Genomic DNA, 18,954 nt, shown 5'->3' on the forward strand with positions numbered 1-18,954 from the left:
TTTGAACTCCTTGCTCAGTTTCTACATCCACAAGACACCCAGTGGGAATAAATTCTATTTTCAGTGTGTACTGGTGCAAATCTGGAGTAACTCCACAGACTTCAATGGGTAGTTAGTTACACTGGAGTAACTCCACTGGCTAAGGGAATTGCTTATGGTGCATGAGGCAGACCAGAACCCAGTTCACTTCCAAGGGGCTGGTGGGCTTCCGAAGCACAGTGGTCCACCGCTTGGGCGCTGCACTGGGAGTCAGGACTCCTGGGTTCTATTTCCAGCTGTTGGAGGGAATGTGCCTCAGGGGCCAGAAGATGGGAATGGGAGTCGGAGCTCCTTGGTTCTACCTGATGCTCTCACAGGGGGGGTATCCTGGAGACGCCTGGGTTCTAGGAGGGGGATGATGTCTAGTGGTTAGAGCCGGGGGGTGTGACTTGGAGTCAAAACTGCTGGGCTCTATTCCCAGCTGAGTCACTGACTGGCTGTGTGACCTTAAGGAAGTCCCTTCCCTTTTCTGTGCTGGCCTCTCCCTCCTCTGTGAAAGGGGGATCACGACACTGTAAAGTGCTGCGAGATCTATGCCTGGCAAGTACTTTGAGTTTGACCCCGGGGCTAAGCTTCTGTTGTCCATCTGACTGACTGGCTGCCTGGCATGGTTACTGCCTCCCGGCCTGTTCATATCTGTGCTGGGGTGGCCCGATGAACAGCCCCGAGCCAGACCAATAGCCCATGTGCTTGGCTCTAAAGCTGGGAAGGGATCTTGGTGCAAGGGGGTGGCAGCGATAAAAGGGAGGAGGCAGGAACAGGTAGTTTGATTTGATTTGGTGCCGCCCCCTGTGGCCAGGCCAAACGATGGACGTGACACTGAGCAGGAGACAGAAGGAAACTCCGAGGGATGTCTCCCTTCAGAACTGCAGGGAGGGAGCTGCTTAAAGGTTCATCCTACCTCAGGGGCCTGCTGAGCCAGTGAGAAGCCAGCAGCTGCATGAGAGATGCTTTGATCTGTCAGGATGACCAAACTCACATACGAAGCCTGTGTCGGGTCCCCACCCTCCCCATGGGGCGGGAGGGGCTGCCGTCCGGATGCCAGACTTCAGGGTGATAGACAGACGTCCGGATGGGGGTTTGGGTTTTGCAGGGTGACCCCACTGGGAATGCACCACGGTGGGCTGCAGGCCAGATGTGCAGACCTCGTTGCAGCTTTCCCCAAAGTGTTCCAGAGATTTATGAAACCTGTTTCTGAGCCTGGGCCAACTTTCAGGAAAGGAGGAAGGGGGGTTCCCCCAGGAGGGAGAGAGATTTGGTAGCCACCATGCAGTGCTCACTCCAGGTCTCAACCCTGACCTGTGTCTCTAGGATTTCTAGAAGGAACATCAGGGGCCTACCTGGTCCATTTTGACCGTGTTCTGGTGCATGGCTGGTACCAAGCGGACGCCCTGCTTAGATGCTCCTGGTATTGCCTGAGGAAGCGATGAGCAGTAAACGTGGCCCATGCTCGACGACTCCCCAGCGCAGTGTGCTCCTCTCTAGGAAGGGTCATAGAATCATAGAATCATAGAATATCAGGGTTGGAAGGGACCTCAGGAGGGTCTAGTCCAACTCCCTGCTCCAAGCAGGACTGATCCCCAATTAAATCAAGCCTGACCTTAAAAACTTCTAAGGAAGGAGATTCCACCACCTCCCTAGGTAACGCATTCCAGTGCTTCACCACCCTCCTAGTGAAAAAGTTTTTCCTAATATCCAACCTAAATGTCCCCCACTGCAACTTGAGACCATTACTCCTTGTTCTGTCATCTGCTACCACTGAGAACAGTCTAGAGCCATCCTCTTTGGAACCCCCTTTCAGGTAGTTGAAAACAGCTATCAAATCCCCCCTCATTCTTCTGTTCTGTAGACTAAACATCCCCAGTTCCCTCAGCTTCTCCTCATAAGTCATGTGTTCCATTCCCCTAATCATTTTTGTTGCCCTCCGCTGGACTCTTTCCAATTTTTCCACATCCTTCTTGTAGTGTGGGGCCCAAAACTGGACACAGTACTCCAGATGAGGCCTCACCAATGTCGAATAGAGGGGAACGATCATGTCCCTCGATCTGCTGGCCATGCCCCTACTTATACATCCCAAAATGCCATTGGTCTTCTTGGCAACAAGGGCACACTGCTGACTCATATCCAGCTTCTTGTCCACTGTCACCCCTAGGTCCTTTTCTGCAGAACTGCTGCCGAGCCATTCGGTCCCTAGTCTGTAGCAGTGCATGGGGTTCTTCCCTCCTAAGTGCAGGACTCTGCACTTGTCCTTATTGAACCTCATCAGATTTCTTTTGGCCCAATCCTCCAATTTGTCTAGGGCCCTCTGTATCCTATCCCTACCCTCCAGCGTATCTACCACTCCTCCCAGTTAGTGTCATCTGCAAACTTGCTGAGGGTGCAATCCACACCATCCTCCAGATCATTTATGAAGATATTGAACAAAACCAGCCCCAGGACCGACCCTTGGGGCACTCCACTTGATACCGGCTGCCAACTAGACATGGAGCCATTGATCACTACCCGTTGAGCCCGACAATCTAGCCAGCTTTCTATCCACCTTAGAATCCATTCATCCAGCCCATACTTCTTTGACTTGCTGGCAAGAATACTGTGGGAGACCATGTCAAAAGCTTTGCTAAAGTCAAGGAACAACACGTCCACTGCTTTCCCTTCATCCACAGAACCAGTTATCTCGTCATAGAAGGCAATTAGATTAGTCAGGCATGACTTGCCTTTGGTGAATCCATGCTGACTGTTCCTGATCACTTTCCTCTCCTCTAAGTGCTTCAGAATTGATTCCTTGAGGACCTGCTCCATGATTTTTCCAGGGACTGAGGTGAGGCTGACTGGCCTGTAGTTCCCAGGATCCTCCTTCTTCCCTTTTTTAAAGATGGGCACTACATTAGCCTTTGTCCAGTCATCTGGGACCTCCCCCGATTGCCATGAGTTTTCAAAGATAACGGCCAATGGCTCTGCAGTCACATCCGCCAACTCCAACACATCCGCCATGCTCCAACACAGCATCGCTCTCCCCCAGGGGCACTGGAGTCAGCACGAGCTTAGATGGGAGAGCTCCTTCTACCGAGCCCCCACCCCTCTTCCTGCAGCACAGCGCCCCCTAGCACTGCACTGGGGCATTGGGGTCAGCAGGGACTGCCAGCGGAGAGTGCCCCCTGCTGAGCCCCCCCACAGTGCCAGATTAAAAAATTCTGGGGCCCTGTGTGCACTATGGAAATGGTGGGTGAGTGTGTGACACGGGGGGGGGGGGGTTGGGTCCTACCCCTAGGGGGTGGGAGGACCTAGGAGGGTATTGGAGAGTGAGGCCGCCCCCCAGTCACCCCACATGGTGGCTCCTGTCCCATGGGGCTGGCCTGGCTCCCTGCTCCAGCCCATTGGCTGTCACCATAGTGCACTGGCGGGGGTGGGGCCTCTGTTCCTATCCTAGTCCTGAAAGTGGACTGTGATGGGCCAAAACAAATAATCTGACAGGCTTTGTTCCCTCCCCTCTCCCCCACCGGGTGGACAGGCACCCCCAGAGATGGGGGCCTAGTGTAAGAGCACTGAATACACGTGGGTTAAACCGATCCTGCCCCCACCAGCACAGCACTAGCCTCCAACTGGGGCAGCAGGATCAGCATAGAGTTGGAAGAGAGCACCCCCTGCCGAGCCACCACCTTGCTCGTTGCAATGCAGCACCCCCAGCACCATGCCGGGGCATTGGGGTCAGCACTGACTTACAGGGAAGAGCATCCCTGACTGTATCGGTGTACAGCTGGGCACCCCACTTCAGAAAAGTGACAACAGCAATGTCTTTTATGACAGGATTAGGCCGGGGGACACATCCACTCACAGCAGTTTTCCGTAGGGACAGGAGCACATCATGTCCTGAACTTTTCGCCTACATGTGTGTGCGTATGATCTTTATCCTGTATGAAAAACTCAAGTCCAGTCGTCTGTCACCCTTCCTACCGGAGTGACACACAGACAACTTGGCTGACATTTAGCAAAACTTTTTATTTCCCCCCAGGCCTACTTCCTTGTGAATTCACAACACTGTGGGTGATGTGATCAGTCAGTTATTTCACCTGGAAGACGGTAACCCTGATTTAACTCCATTGCCTGAGGGGGGATTTTCCAGACAGCCTAGGTGATTTAGGGGCAAAGTCAACTGGACTCGGAAGGGCTTGTTTCCATGAAGAGTTAGTTCACAGCAAACCGAAGTGTAAATCTACCCCACACTAGCCCACTGCACACTAACTGTCTGGGTGGACACTGTTAATGTGTACTAACAGTTCCTTAGTGCCCTTTGTCTTCGTGCACCTTGGGCCCCGAATACTGTGGCCCTGCTGCAATTTTTAGGCACCAGCTCGATCAGAGCTAGCACCTGTATGCCCGGGTCTACATTTAACATTTACGTCAACCTAGCTACATTGCCCAGGGCTTTAAGCAGCAGCGTAGTTAAGCCAACCTAACTGCCGGTGTAGATGGGGCTCGGTTGATGGAGGAATGGATGGTGCATTATCTATAGCGAGTAGAGCCTGTAGTGTAGACAAGCCCTATGTCTACCCAAATTGGGAGTCACGCCTCCCAGTGGCTGTGTAGACATACCCCTAGGGGCAGGAGCTGTCTCTTAGTCTGTGTTTCTTACTATGCATCAGTCGCTGCTGGGATTTTGAGATGCTGCTGTAAAGCAAATAATAAATTATAAACCGTGGTAACAAGCCTGGTATAAAACCTCCTTCGGGATGTGGGAATCGCAACCAGTGGGGTTTTAAATACTGACTGAATTAATCACATCGACCTTTTTGCCATTCACAGCTACTCCCTGATCACTCCCAATGTCCTGCGGGTGGAGAGTGAAGAGACGGTCGTGGTGGAAGCCCATGGCCTCAATGCCCCAATCACGGTTACAGTCACCGTGCAGGACTTCCCGCATAAGAAACACGTCTTATACCAGGTCCGAACCGACCTCAACCCTGTGAATGGGATGATGGGCACAGCCATAATAAAGGTGGGTAAAACCCCAGGCTCCGGTCACCCAGTGAAACAAAGGGTATAATTTTCAACAGTGTCCCACTCATTTTAGGAGCCTCCAGTATTTTGGTTCCCCAACTCTGCAATACCGAGGCGTTCAGACCCCGTCCAGGTTGGATGTCGTTCCAGAAGAGACACTCTAGCCCAGCACGAAGTTATGAGTTTGAAATGCTGGGTCAAAGTCTATGGCCTGTGTTATACATAGGGCCCTATCAAATTCACAGTCGTGAAAAACGCATCATAGACCATGAAATCAGACCTCCTCTGTGAAATCTAGCTATTGGAGGGGAGGAGAAGGGGCGGGGCAGGGCTGGGGGGTGTCCCAGCCGGGGGCTCCTACCATGCCCCTGGCTCCAGCTGTTAGTCCCCTCAGGGCTGGGGAGGGACATGACTTACTGTTACCCGGCACAGCTGCTCTCTGGGGGAGAACAGACCCATGTCTGTCCTGTCCCTTCCCAGCCCCGCCGAAACGAGCAGCTAGGAGCCCCTGGCTGGGGCGCTCCCAGAAGCACAGGGGAGATCAGACCCACCTCCACCTCTGGGAACCTCCTGCGGCTGCAGGAAGCTGAGGGCAGTGCAGAAGTGAGGGTGGCAAACCTATGACCCCCCTGCAACAGGTTTGTGACCCCCCTCCTCATGAATCCCTTTTGGGTCAGGATCCTCCCAGTTACAACACTCTGAAATTTCAGATGTAAACATCCCAGAACATGAAATTGACTAATTTTCAAATCCTAGGTCCATGAAAGTGACCAGAATAGACTATGAATTTGGTTGGGCCCTAGTTATACAGGAGGTCAAACGAGCTAGCTGATCATGTTAAACATCTATGAATCTATTTGTGATGGGGGACGTATAGCTAACTAGTTAGATAAGTACAGTGGGGGTCTCTTGTTGGGGACCTAAAAACTGAGGTGCCCCTAGGGTGACCAGATGTCCTGTTTTTATAGAGAAAGTCCTGATATTTGGGGCTTTTTCTTATATAGGCTCCTATTACCCCCCACCCTCTGTCCCGATTTTTCATACTTGCTGTCTGGTGACCTAGGTGCTCCAAATTAGGAGGTAGGAGAAAAAGTTGAGAGGAAGGATGGTCGAGTGGTTAGGGTGCTAGCCTAGGACTCAGAAGACCTGGGTTTGATTTCTAGCTGTGTCACAGACTCTCTCTGAGTTCTTGGGTAAGTCACTTAGTTGCTCTGTGCCTCAGTTTTCCCATCTGTGAAATATTGATAATAGCGCCTCTTTCTTTTGCTGGGGGGCAGGAGGGGACATGCTGTGAGGTAATAATATACTGGGTAATAATATACTGACACGGTAATAGGGGCCATATAATAACTTAAATAGATAAACTGAATCACAGTGAGATCTAACAGCAAACCACACTGGACAGATATTAATTCCATTGCTTAATGCATGGCTGGGAGATACTCAGGTATTGCAGTGGTGGGGGCGGTACAAGAACCTGTATTGAACAAAACATTCAAATGACATGATTTTGTTCATTTTTTGGCATTTTCCATTGCAAATTAAAAAAAAAAAGACGACAATGAAATGGTTAAAGTCACAAGAGTTTTGGTGAATACCTTGGTCTTAATTCCTGTTGACACGTCAAAGCCAATTATTTGTGTCTCAGCTGACTTGGGAGCTACTTCATTCAATGCGCCGAGGTTGTGTGGTCAGGTACATAACCATACGCACTAGGGCTCGTGTTTGCACTGCCTGGGAAACTTGCTCAGAGCTTGCCAAATCCTGTCCCTAATCTGCGCTGGGCACAGCATCATTTCTGGGTGGGGTTCCCTGGTGGAGCAGGATTCTCGTTTTGACTTGATCCAAAGTCCTGGCCAGGAATGGAGAGTTGAGGGACAGTGGGAAGGTCTCTAAGATGGTACAGTTTTAGGGGAGGACAGTAGGAATAGTCGGGAGCACATCAGTGCAGTAGAACTGACTTCAGCAGGGCACCCAGGGGATGCTCTTTGGTTCACAAACATTCCATATAACAGGAGGTGATGGGATAATAGGTACGGGGCTGTCCAAGTGGTCTGGCCTGACTCACTGGTGGTGACCTAAGCTGACTCTGTGTCATCCTGGGAATCCCCCTCCACCTGGGGCATTCCCCAATGAGGAGACCCACCATCTTCTGGCAGCTGTGTAAGCTGCTGGAGGAACTGCATGCAGAGCAGGTTCGTAAAAGGCCATGATTTCTTATGGATTCTTTCCATGTATAACCTAAGCATCGTTAACACTGCAAAGGTCTTTTGCGTAGAGCATCCCTTGTGGTGGTGAGTAAAAGCAGGAAGAACTTATCCATGCTCTTCTTCTCATGCAGGTTCCCACCAAAGAGATAAAGAAAGATTCCAGACAAAACCAGTATGTTGTGGTCCAGGCTAAGTTCCCTCAGCAAACCCTGGAGAAAGTGGTTCTGGTCCATTTCCACAGTGGATACATCTTTATCCAGACGGATAAAACCATCTATACACCTGGGTCTACAGGTACTGCCTTCCCCTGGTTTCTTCTAATGGGAAGGGGTGGGAGCTGCTGATGTCATGCCATATCTACAGCAGCGCTGTGGGGTCCATCCTGTGCATATGGCTTTGCTTGTTGTCTGGCTGAAGATGGAGGACAGTTGGAGCAGAGACTCTGCCACCGCCAATTTGCAATATTTCACCCTTCACCATCGTCCCAGTTGGGATGTCCCATTGAGTGTTAGATACCGAAAGACTGGGTGGGCCATGGGATTGAGAATGGGCGATGGAACTTTTCAAATCCCAGTGACTGGTTCAGCTCCATCTTGTACTGAGATACATGCCCCCATCTGACAGCCGTCCAAAGCCTGTGTGAAATAGGGGCTGCTAATCCCAGCTCATTCAGAGCAGGACAGGTCCCTGCAATGACAAAGCCCTCCCACCTGGTACTTAGGGACAGGGGAGAAAAGCAAGACAACGCCCTAAAGAAAAAAGCCATGGAGATCTCCGACTTTAGAAAGAGGCTATTGTGAAACAACCCCTGATGGGGGCTGATGGCTCAGATCCTCCATGGAGTTAGGCACCGAACTCCCGTTGGTTTCAATCGGACTTAGACACCTAAGTAGTTTTGAGGATCTGGGCCAAGGTGTTTATCAGTTAACAACATCCCTCTCTTCTCTCTTTATTTTCTCAGTCCTCTACCGGATCTTCACCGTGGGTCACAAACTAGAACCAGTGACCAAAACAGTGATCGTGGAGTTTGAGGTGAGGTCGCTGTTCTGAGTGAGCCCGTGGGGGGATAGGTGGGTTTAGCCACTTGTCTGGGTAACGTGCAGCAATTTAATGTGTCTGAGGAGGCTGCATACAACCCCTGCCTGTAGCAGCAACATGGTACACCTGGGAGAAAATCAAATGATTGTCTGAGGTCCCTCCTTGCAAACCTCTGGCATGCAAATTCTCCTCCAGTCATGAGGGAGGTTACGAAGTTTGCAGGGGCAGCAGCCAGGCAGCTCTCACGGGAAGTCCCGTGGTTCTGCAGTGGTGTTAACCCTTGAGGAAAGTTGCATGGAGTTCTTCGGGAAGAGCCAAGCAGGTGATTGTTTGGGAAGGCTGAAGACAAGGAGCCACTGCAAGGAGCCCTTTGAAGGACGTGTAAAGTGGTGGCAGGAACAGGGATTAGAGCTCCAGGCTTTAGTCCTCTTAAGGCCCTTTCCACTGGGCTTTATGATCCATAAAATAAAGTAACTCAGCTGCAAAGCCCTGGGCAATAATTCCCAGGGGGTTCCCTCACCTCAGCCAGCTGGGAGGGGAGAAAACATGCCTGTCCCTTCAGTTCCTCTTTGACTCAGTTTCCCCTTTCTTTGACACTCTGCCCTGAGCAGCAGCATAACCAGCTGGGGCCTTGAGCAGCTGTGGTTGGCAGAGTGACCCAGCCCTTTGGGCAGCTCCAAGGTTTGCAGAAAGCTCAGGGTTAAGCCTGGCATCTGCAAGATTCTGCCGTGGAGGCTCTTCAGTCTTCCGAGCTGCTTCCTTGAGTTCTTTGGTGGCCTCGCTGAGCTATCTCAGAAGGTCAGGAGAGATTTGTCGGTTTTTCCAGGGTCTCTGGCTTGTTAAGAAATTCAAACCAAACAGTGCAAGCCAGACTGTTACATGCTATTGTTGGAAGTATGGAGAACAGTCCACTGGCCCAGGAATGTAAATGTGGCAGATGATGCTGTTAAGAGCAATTGACAGCATTTTTCTCCCTAAACTCTTAACTTGTTTACTTTTCAGACCCCTGAGTCCATTATTGTCAAGCAGATTCCCATCTCCGCCCCCTTGAAATCAGGCATCTTCTCCCTGAACCACAACTTGCCGGAGATTGTCAGGTAGATTGCCCTGATGTTACTATGCCTGGACAGAGCAGAGCTTTGCAGGAGTTGGGCAGAGAAGCAGAAGAGATGATGTGGAGCTAGTTACTATGTGTGGCCCATCAGCTAGATCATCTCCTACAGGCATTTCCAAGTGATGTGGAGAAAACAAACTCTCCTGCCACATACCCAGTCTTGGCATAATTTGATTTGTATTTCTTATCGTTTCGATGGATAATCATGTTTATTTGTAAGCCTTTTTTTTCAGTTTCTATCACTTCAAATGCTCAGTTGTGCAAAATTAAATTATGGGTTTTTATCGTCCCCCATTCTGAGTTTTAGCAATTTAAATTTCACAGGTGGGGGAAAACATGGGGGCCAGACCACGGTGGTGCGGTCTGATAATAATTATTTAATGACAGTAGACACTGAGATTCAAAAAAGCGAAAGCTTTATAGCCATTAAAACACAAATTGTCAACATCAGATGTCCAAATACGCCAAGTATAAAGCCTTAAATCATGCTGTGTTTTTCTTGCTTTGCCTATCTGTAAATTTCGATATTATCGATGGAAATGTGTTTTTGTTGGTATGCGTGTGCACAGTGAAATCAATGACACGTATCGATAAAAAAGTCAACACAGTCACCAGAATGAAGCTGCACTGACTTCCTTGCCATTACTCCTGATTTATTCCAGAGTATGTGAAGGCAGGATCAGGCCCTATTGGCCTGTTTTTCAAAAGTGCTGAGCACCCAACCTCCCATTCAGTGGGATTTATGAATGTTCAACTACTCTGAAAATTATGTCAGTGAGCTGGTGAGTGAGGGGCCTGATTTTGGTATGGATCGGAGTTTCCTTAAGTTTGGGGGTGTTTGGATTTAGGGTTTTGGTTCATGCAGACTGTAGAAACAAGTGCTGGCCACAAAGTTTAGATCGAAACTTCCCAAACCTTGCTAGGCAAAGGTTGAGGGGATTGTGGATCAAATGTTTTGTTCCAAGTACCCACCTCTAGTTCTGGTTCATGCAATCCTCAAGGTGAAGAAAAAAATGCCTTGTATGAGATTCCCTGTGGTTCCCTCAAGACGGCTTGAGTTCCACGTATGTCTCAGATTTAGCTTATGGGGCCGATAAAATTACCGGAGAAACAAGTGAGCCAGGTGGGCCTTGCGAAATGTGCGTGTTAAGTGCATTCAGTGTTCCCTCTTATTTCCTTCCTCCAGTCTGGGAACCTGGAAGATCACGGCCAGGTATGAAGACTCCCCTCAGCAGACCTTCAGTGCGCAATTTGATGTTAAGGAGTACGGTAAGAATCCAGCACGCACTGGGCCCAGGCTCAGGGAGTGGGTCTGTCTTTACTCTCCTGACACCATCTTGGAGCAGACTCTCCATTCGGCTAGGCTTTGCTGGCAACCCACCCTCTCCTACAAGCTCAACGTTCTCCTCTTCCCCTCTCGTTTCTCCAGTGTTGCCGAGTTTTGAAGTCATATTGGAGCCGGCTGAGAAGTTTTTATACATCGATGGCAATGAAGACTTCAGGGTTTCTATCACTGCGAGGTGGGTGGAAGGGATCAGCCGACTGGGGTAACAAAGATAGGTTTTAGTGCAGAAAGAAACCTAAGTCTTGCATCACTTTGGGAATGTTTTCCACTAAATGTTTTTTTTTCCCATGAAGAGTCTCCATTTTCCATGGGAAATTCTGATTTCTTTTTTCATCCAAAAACCCAATGTTCAAAAATGGAGAAAAAAAAATTGGCTGAAAACCTTGTGATTCAGAAATGCTGGCGCCGTGCCTCATGGGGCTTGCCATTCAGGTGCTTCATTCTTCCGTTCTTCACCATGGGTTGGGCTTGCTAGCTGGACTTAAACTCCCATCATGCACCATAGCCATGATGGTCCACTTCTCCTTACCATGGTGGATCATGGGAGATATAGACCGACCAAGGAGCTGGGCCTATAGAGGAGAATGGTGGCATAGGGCCATAATATTCAGCGATAGGTTTCCTTGTGGCTTCTCTTACCCATCCTTATCTCCTCCAGGTATCTATATGGGAAAAAACTAGATGGCACTGCTTTTGTCCTCTTTGGGGTGAAGATGGATGATGAGAAGAAGAGTATCCCTCAGTCTCTCAAGAGAATCTCGGTAATTCGTGTTCTTGGCTGGAGGGTGGGGGAGGGTTCACGCCTCCTGGGAAACTCTGTGGGTGAGGTCATGAAACGCTCTCTCCCTTTCTAGATAGAAGACGGAGATGGGGAAGCAATACTGACGAGACAGATGCTGCAGGCTCGGTTTGCCAACCTGCATGAACTGGTTGGCCATTCGCTCTACATCTCTGTCACCGTTTTGACAGAATCTGGTGAGCATCAGCAATAAGTGCAAAGCCAAGTGCTTTATTCACGGGGTGTTCCAAAGTAGTGCCGAGTGCAGTTCGAGGTGTTGATTTAGATGTATAAAGCCCTATCTACTTAGGGTTCTGCAGATCATAAAGGCTGTAGGCCAGATTCTTATCTCATTCGCTCTGGGGTAAAACTGGTGTGATGGGTTGCTCCCCCCTCTGGGTGCCACCTGATGTATTGGGGTACCACTGAGCCCGGCTTTTCCACCAGCCTGGGCTCCCTTACACTGTCCTGATGAGCCAGGCCCTCTCAAGTCTCCTCCAGCACACACACAGGAAGGGACATGCCCAGCTGCAGGAAGACAGACACTGAAATCAGCTGCATAGGAAGGCTTCAGCTAAGGAATTTCCCAGCACTCACGTGCACACCCCTTCTGGCATGTAAACCCAAAATTGTACTGCCTTGCACTGCACAGACCACTGTACAGCGTAAGCTCATGAAATTTGCCCCCTCTCTTAGCGTGGAGGACGATATGCACAGCTTTTTGCTCCCCAGTTATGAATTCCACAAACTGGTTTTAGAGAAAACAAAAACAAGTTTATTAACTACAAAAGATTTTAAGTGGCTATAAGGGGTAGGAAACAGATCAAAACAGATTACCCAGCAAACAAAACAAAAACGCAATATAAGCTCAGATACTAAAGAAACTGGTTACAAGCACTAATTTCTCACCCTAAATGTTGTTTTAGGCAGATTGCAGAGTTTCTTGAAGGCAAGCTGCTCTTGCTTGCCGCTTAAAACTCCAGGTATTTCTTTTACAGGCTAGACACCCTCCGTCTAGCCTGGTCAGTCCTTTCTTCCCAGATCAGGCTTAGATGTTTACAGCAGTCATCTGGGGCAAAACTTCAGTGAAGAACCGACCCTGATTATCGCACTTCCCTGCCTTAAATAGGTTTTACATATGGTGGGAATCCTTTGTCTTCCAGTGTGATTCCCACCCCCGGACAGTGGAAAAGGACAAATTTTATTATGGAGTCTAGTATCAGGTGACTTAATCACATGGCACTGCAGCCATAACTCACACAAAGGAAGTCCATTTACAGCATCCTAGGAAGATGGGAGATTACCCTCTTCAAAGTCCTATTGTTCTCCCTAGCAGTCTATTGACTTGTATCCAGCTAGCCAGCCAGACTGTTTGCATTTTGCCTGGTGGGTGTTCTCCGGGTGCAAACACTTTTGTAGTACAGATGTAGGGTCAATATTCCTAACTTAAGATACAAAAATGATACACGAATAGAAATGGGATAATCATATTCAGTAAATCATAACCGTTCCAATGATATCTCACAAGTCCCATCTTGCATAAAACACATCTTAGTTATGCTATAATCATATAATAACAATATTTCTCTGAAGAATATGGGGTGTAATGTCACACCTGGAATAACTCCAGATTTACACCAGCGAAAGTAGCTTGAAACTCTTGCACCTTTATTTTCTCCGCATTGCACCTTTCCATTTCTAAGAGTTCTGGGTCAGCTCTTAGGGATAGTCTGGGCATACTTACTCCTGCCTCAGTGTATGGGATGGACTAGATGACTCCTTGAGGTCCCTTCCAGCTCTACATAGCTCTGGTCTCTTAACTTTCCCTGCAGAGGGAGCAGCCATTCTGTTCCGAGCAGCTGTAGCTTGTTACAGATGAAACTAGTAGCTGAAAGCCTGTGCCGTTGCACGGGTGTGGCAATTGGGCCAAGTAATCCAAACAACCAATGAAATTACTGCATGCAAATTAGTTGTAGAGTAAAGGTGGTGATTGGTTGGTTGAGTTGTGTCTGATATCACAATGGTCTAGGACTCTTGGCATGCCACATGCCTTACTGGAGTTGTACACCAGGCTTGTACCTTCAGAATGGCTGGGGATTTAAAAATTGGCTGGTAACAGACTGCAAATCCCAGTGATAATTGAACCTGGTGATATGGTAACTAAGAAGAGCCCTTCTCTTGCCTATACAGCTGCTTCCATCACTTCACACAGACGCAACAGACGTTCTAGGCTTCAGGGTGGTACAACCTCAGAGTGACAGTCCTGGAATCTTATTATATAGATAGATACACAAACACTGTGCTCAACGGCCTGCAGTAATGCCAACCCCAAACATGCAAAAATCACAAGTCAGTCCCCCCGCTCCCAAAATCACGAGATCATATTAAAAATCATGAGTTTTTTTTTAAAAAATAGTAAACTTTGGTTGCTTTTTCTTTCCCTCCTGGCTTTTGAGGCGTTAGATCGCACTTGGGACATGCTTTAAAAATTTTCTCTGCAACCAGGAGGGTTAGAAACGTATTTCTTCTTTTAAATGACAGCTGAGATTCTCATGCCATATGGTGATTCTAGCAGCTGAGGCTGGAAGACAAGGAATTAAAACAGGAGACTCATGATAAAATCACAAGAATCAGCGGCACTGAATCAACATCTGACCATGGCCTATTCCTTGTGTTTTACCCTGGATCTTAAGGACAAAATTTGTATTCCCTAGCTCAGTTTTAATTGACCCATGGCTTCTCTCTGCAGGCAGCGACATGGTGGAAGCGGAGAACACCGGAATTAAAATTGTGACATCTCCCTATCAGATCCACTTCACAAAAACACCCAAGTACTTCAAGCCGGGGATGCCCTTTGAACTCATGGTAATATCTCTTCTTCTAGATCATGCCCACTGTTGCCTGAGGTGTATAAAGAGGAGAGAACTATGGGTACTAGGGTGGTGAGGGTGGTATCAGAACTTAGAATAAAACAGAAACAAAGGGCCACATTCCAATCTCAGTTACACCAACCTAATTCCAGTGTGACTCCACTAAATGCAATGGAATCACTCTCGATTTACACTGGCCTAACAAGAGCAGAGTCTGGCCCAAAAGCTGACAGCAAAGACAAGGTGTGAAATGGCACCTAGCTACAGGTCGGGCCCAAAACGTGCCCTGGGGTCACTCGTGTACTGGCACAGGTGAGGAGTTCCAAAGAGGGGGGGCATTTGCAGAAATAGGGGGCAGAGGGACCATTGTGGATAGGAGGATGTGGGGGAATTTCAAAATTGGCACTGACAGAATGATTCTTCTCCCAGCGAGTTAGGCTGCATTACAGGGGGAGAAATATTATGCTCCTAAAATTCTGAAGCAATCAGCATCAGTCCTCTTGTCCACAGAGAATATGGTTTTATGGTCCCACACTCCTCTGGGGCTGAAGAGTTTGTGAAGGGAATTTAGTATTTTTCTGTCAGCAGGCACTTAAGACTATACATTAGCAGAGAACTGAAGCAATTATCTTTGGCCGCAGACCAAAGGTGCACAAACGAGTAATTGATGACCACAGTAATGAGCAGGTTAAGTCCATTTCTAATCTGGATATTTGCTTTACATACAGTGGTGAATGGGATAAACAGAAAAAAGAGTCAAAGGGCTGAACCTTAAGATCCATGCAAGTAGCTGTCTGTTTTTCTTCTGTGCATGGGGGTAATTGAATTGCACCGGCTCTCTGAATGCTTAGGGCTAACATGGGTGCTCACATTTTATACAGTGTAGAAATCTGGGGCTGGAAAGATCTTAGGTCCAGAGGTGCTGAGTTTCTGATTTCCCAGGGGGTGCTCGACCCCTGCTCCATTCCAGACCTCGCCCCCACTCCACTCCTTCCCCCAAGACCCACCCCGCATCTTCCTGCCCCCACTCTGCCCTGCCTTCTCCTCCCCCTGCCCCCTGGACACGACAGATGTTAGCGCAACAAATATGTCTCCCTGCTCCCTTAGTTAAAGAGCATCCATAGATTCAAGAAATAGTTGGAAGTCTTGACTAACTGGCCTGACTCCTCCAATGAACTCTACTCCCATCCACTTCCTCTGTGTTAATTGCCACTTGAGAAATAAATGGCTATCTCCAATCTTGGCTCAGAAGCCTTTTGCCTCATTCGCTCAGAAAGCAGAATATTTGTTGGCAGTGATCGTGTTTTGGTTCGATTGGCAGTTGCCTTATTTGCCTGGGGCCAAAACAAGAAAAGACTAGCATGAAATTAATTTCCTCTCTGGCCTACATGAATTAATTTATTCTTAATTTTTGCATATTGTTTTGTTGGGGTGTTATAAAAGTGTAAACTGAATTTAGGAGAAGGGTTGAAGTTGTGGTTTTTATATTTTTTTATGTTTGTACTTTTTAAAATGTGTATGCATTTTGTGGTGTGATACAGCGGATCATTAAGGCCCCATTCCTGAAAGTTATTTAGCTACTTAATTCCCATTGAAATCCACAGAAGTTAGGCACCTAAATACCTTTGAAGCTATGTACCTGAGATGCCGTACATGCGATTTGATTTGAAGTTAGGATGCGGGGAGCGCTGCACCCCTTACTCGACGCATCCCTTTTTGATTGTGCCCCTCAGGTCTACGTCACAAACCCCGATGGCTCCCCAGCCCCTCGTGTCCAAGTACAGGCCGAAGGATTCCAGTCGGCTGGGTCGACCCAGGGTGATGGAACTGCCAAGCTGATTATAAACATGCCTGGGAATAAGCAGCAGGTTCCCATCACGGTGAGTAACTTTCTACCACTGAGGCTGGGCTAAGTACTATATGCACCCAGAGGGAAATGCCCTGTTGGTGGCATTCACTCCCCTCTCATGCACTGAGCAAGAGGATAACTGAACTCTGTGCATTCCATCTGCGCCTGGGGTCAGTTTCCTGTATGCCATTGGATTTTGGAGATGCTCCAATCACCATGTAACCAGTGCTCTATTGTGGGGCCAGAAGAGATCCCATAAAACATTGACATGGGCATAAAGAGGTCCCGATTAGTCCCCTTGCCACCCACCATGCAGCAAAGGTGGCCTGTAGACAGCTCATGGCTCCTTAGTGTGAAGGCCCTGAGAGGTGACACCAGGCTCAAGCTATAAAGCCCGAGAGAACACTGGAGCTATCTGTGTCCAGCCATTTCAGGAGAGAGTCCTTCTTCATATTCATCTTGCAAGGGGCAAGACAGTTTCCTCTGTTCAGAGACATGTTCTCTTACAGTCCAGAAATCTGGAGTCCCATCAGGACTGTGCTGAAGAGACGGGCCAATTAAAAGTGGCATTTGGCGTTTCTCTGAGGTGTCATGCCTAGAATGGCTGTTAGCAGCAGAATCCACCAACAATGGCGTCTCAGGGGAGCTTCCTTTGCTATTGCTCACAGCGTGACCCAGCGTGAGGGGCTCCAGACCCTAAGCTCACTCCCAGATTCAACTGAGATTTTATCTCCACCTCCCCTGCAGGTAAAAACTGCCCATCCCAACCTCCCAGCAAACCGCCAGGCTTCTAAGTCCATGGTGGCTGAAGCCTATCAGTCCCAAGCAGCGTCTGAAAACTATCTCCATCTGGCGGTGACGGCTTCTGAGCTCAAACCGGGAGACAACTTACCTGTGAATTTCCACCTGAAGAGCAAAAATCCAGTTGTTCTGAAGCAGGTCCAATATTTCACCTACATAGTAAGTGCTGTGTCTCTGGGTACTGGGATCTCCTGGAACTTAGGCATCATCTGAGTTTCCACCTGTCCTTTAATATTCCCACTGCATGTAAGGAGAACCTGTAGCAGAGAATTCTTCCCAGTCAGGCAGTATATTGATTGTGTGTGTAGCAGAGTGTGGCAGGGCCCCCTTGGCTTCTGCTAGATTCACAAAGTCACTCTGAGACCCTGGGTTTAGTAACCACTGGTGCACTTTATTCTCAGGCTTGTTCCCACCACTGTTTCAACTTGTACAAGTAACCCTTCACCGTCTGCAGGCAGGAGGGAGGGGAAGCTACTTCCCTGCTTTCATTCCCTCCCTTTTTCCTCTTCTCCTGCTCTCCCCTGGCTTCCTTCCCCTGAGGCTTTTATGCAGCCAAAGGCTAATTAGGTAGCAGCTGTCTCCGCCTCTCCATTTAGGGCCAGGTTACCTCCAGCCCGCTCTAATTTGTTCCCCTAACAAGAAGCGGGCGTGACAGAGGGCTGAAGCTGCAACCCTTTGCCCAGCACCCTGTCACAGTGTGAATGAAATAAAGTCAGTCATGGGGACAACCTCTTATCCACTTCTGGTTACTGACTCCGGGCCCTGTGATAATCAATAAAGCCGACTTCCTCCAGGAGCTGGAGATAGAACCCAGGAGTCCTAACAACCACCCCTCTGCACTCGCTACTAAACCATACTTCCTCTTGCACCTGCAGATGGAACCAGGAGTCCTGACTCCTCCCCATGTACTCACTAGAGCATATTTCCTCTTAAAGCTGGGGATGGGACCCAGGAGTCCCAGGTATCAGTTCCCTGCTCTAAACACTATATTTCATGGCTACTTTTTCAACGCAGAGTAGTAGGTCCACTCTGTTGCTTTTAGAGCTGGACAAACCAAATAATAAAGTTGCCATATAGCATGGATATGAAGTGTAGTTGGTGAGTGGGACGGGGGAAAGGAGGGGTGGTCTCTGTTGGTGAAACAAACAATATTCAGATTTGGGAATCAGATTTGGTGAATATTAGCACCACTGCCTCTAGAGCCTGTTCCTGCAACACATGGATTTTAGCTTATTTTCCTCTCTCCGCTCAAATGTAAATGCCCATTTGAAAAGTTGCAAGTGACCATCTCTTAGTAGTAGAAAACAGGTGGATGGGAGGATTCATGGAATCTCAATGACCCATTGTGTTAACCCTTGTGTCCTTTAACAATCTACATCTCATGTTTCCCTGTTAGATCCTGAATAAAGGGAAGATCAGTCATGTAGGGAGACAGGCCAGGCAGGAGGGACAAAATCTGGTGACCATGTCCCTGCCCATCACTCCAGACCTCATCCCTTCATTCCGCATCGTGGCTTACTACCAAGTAGGAAATTCGGAGATTGTAGCAGACTCCGTCTGGCTGGACATCAAGGACACTTGCATGGGAACGGTAGGTTGATATTCAAGTTGGCCTTCCACATGTTAATTCCTATGAAGATGTCATTACGAGGGAGTTTTTCCTAGCCTGAAAGTGCTGACTGACTCTCAAAAGGGACTCTCAAAATGGCACCGTGGGGCTTCTCATTGACTGTCTCCCAGCAAATTCTAGATCAGATTTGACCAGTTTACATGCACAAAGAAGTTCCCCAGCCCCCACAAGCCAATGCTGTCAACCCACTCTAGGATCTGGGAGTCAAGCTATGGTTCCTTCTAGCTCAGCAATAAAGACTCCGTGGATTGAAGTGGATGGAGCTGTACTGACTTGCGCCAGCTG

The 18,954-nt window shown here is 48.6% G+C and overlaps 1 protein-coding gene across 1 annotated transcript in view; it reads left to right on the forward strand.

The window, feature by feature from the left end:
* LOC311510542 (A.superbus venom factor 1-like) overlaps positions 1 to 18,954 on the forward strand; it is a 51,490-nt gene that overhangs the window by 543 nt on the left and 31,993 nt on the right. The window contains exons 2-13 of the mRNA XM_084610280.1: positions 4,840 to 5,032; positions 7,376 to 7,538; positions 8,206 to 8,276; positions 9,285 to 9,379; positions 10,583 to 10,665; positions 10,826 to 10,916; positions 11,400 to 11,502; positions 11,596 to 11,716; positions 14,269 to 14,384; positions 16,123 to 16,269; positions 16,986 to 17,198; positions 18,436 to 18,630. Coding sequence (XP_084466406.1) covers positions 4,840 to 5,032; positions 7,376 to 7,538; positions 8,206 to 8,276; positions 9,285 to 9,379; positions 10,583 to 10,665; positions 10,826 to 10,916; positions 11,400 to 11,502; positions 11,596 to 11,716; positions 14,269 to 14,384; positions 16,123 to 16,269; positions 16,986 to 17,198; positions 18,436 to 18,630 — 1,591 coding nt within the window. The remainder of the gene's footprint in view (positions 1 to 4,839; positions 5,033 to 7,375; positions 7,539 to 8,205; positions 8,277 to 9,284; positions 9,380 to 10,582; positions 10,666 to 10,825; positions 10,917 to 11,399; positions 11,503 to 11,595; positions 11,717 to 14,268; positions 14,385 to 16,122; positions 16,270 to 16,985; positions 17,199 to 18,435; positions 18,631 to 18,954) is intronic.

The sequence above is a fragment of the Lepidochelys olivacea genome, assembly GCF_965140295.1.
Source record: "Lepidochelys olivacea isolate rLepOli2 genome assembly, chromosome: 20".
Lineage (NCBI taxonomy): Eukaryota > Metazoa > Chordata > Testudines > Cheloniidae > Lepidochelys > Lepidochelys olivacea.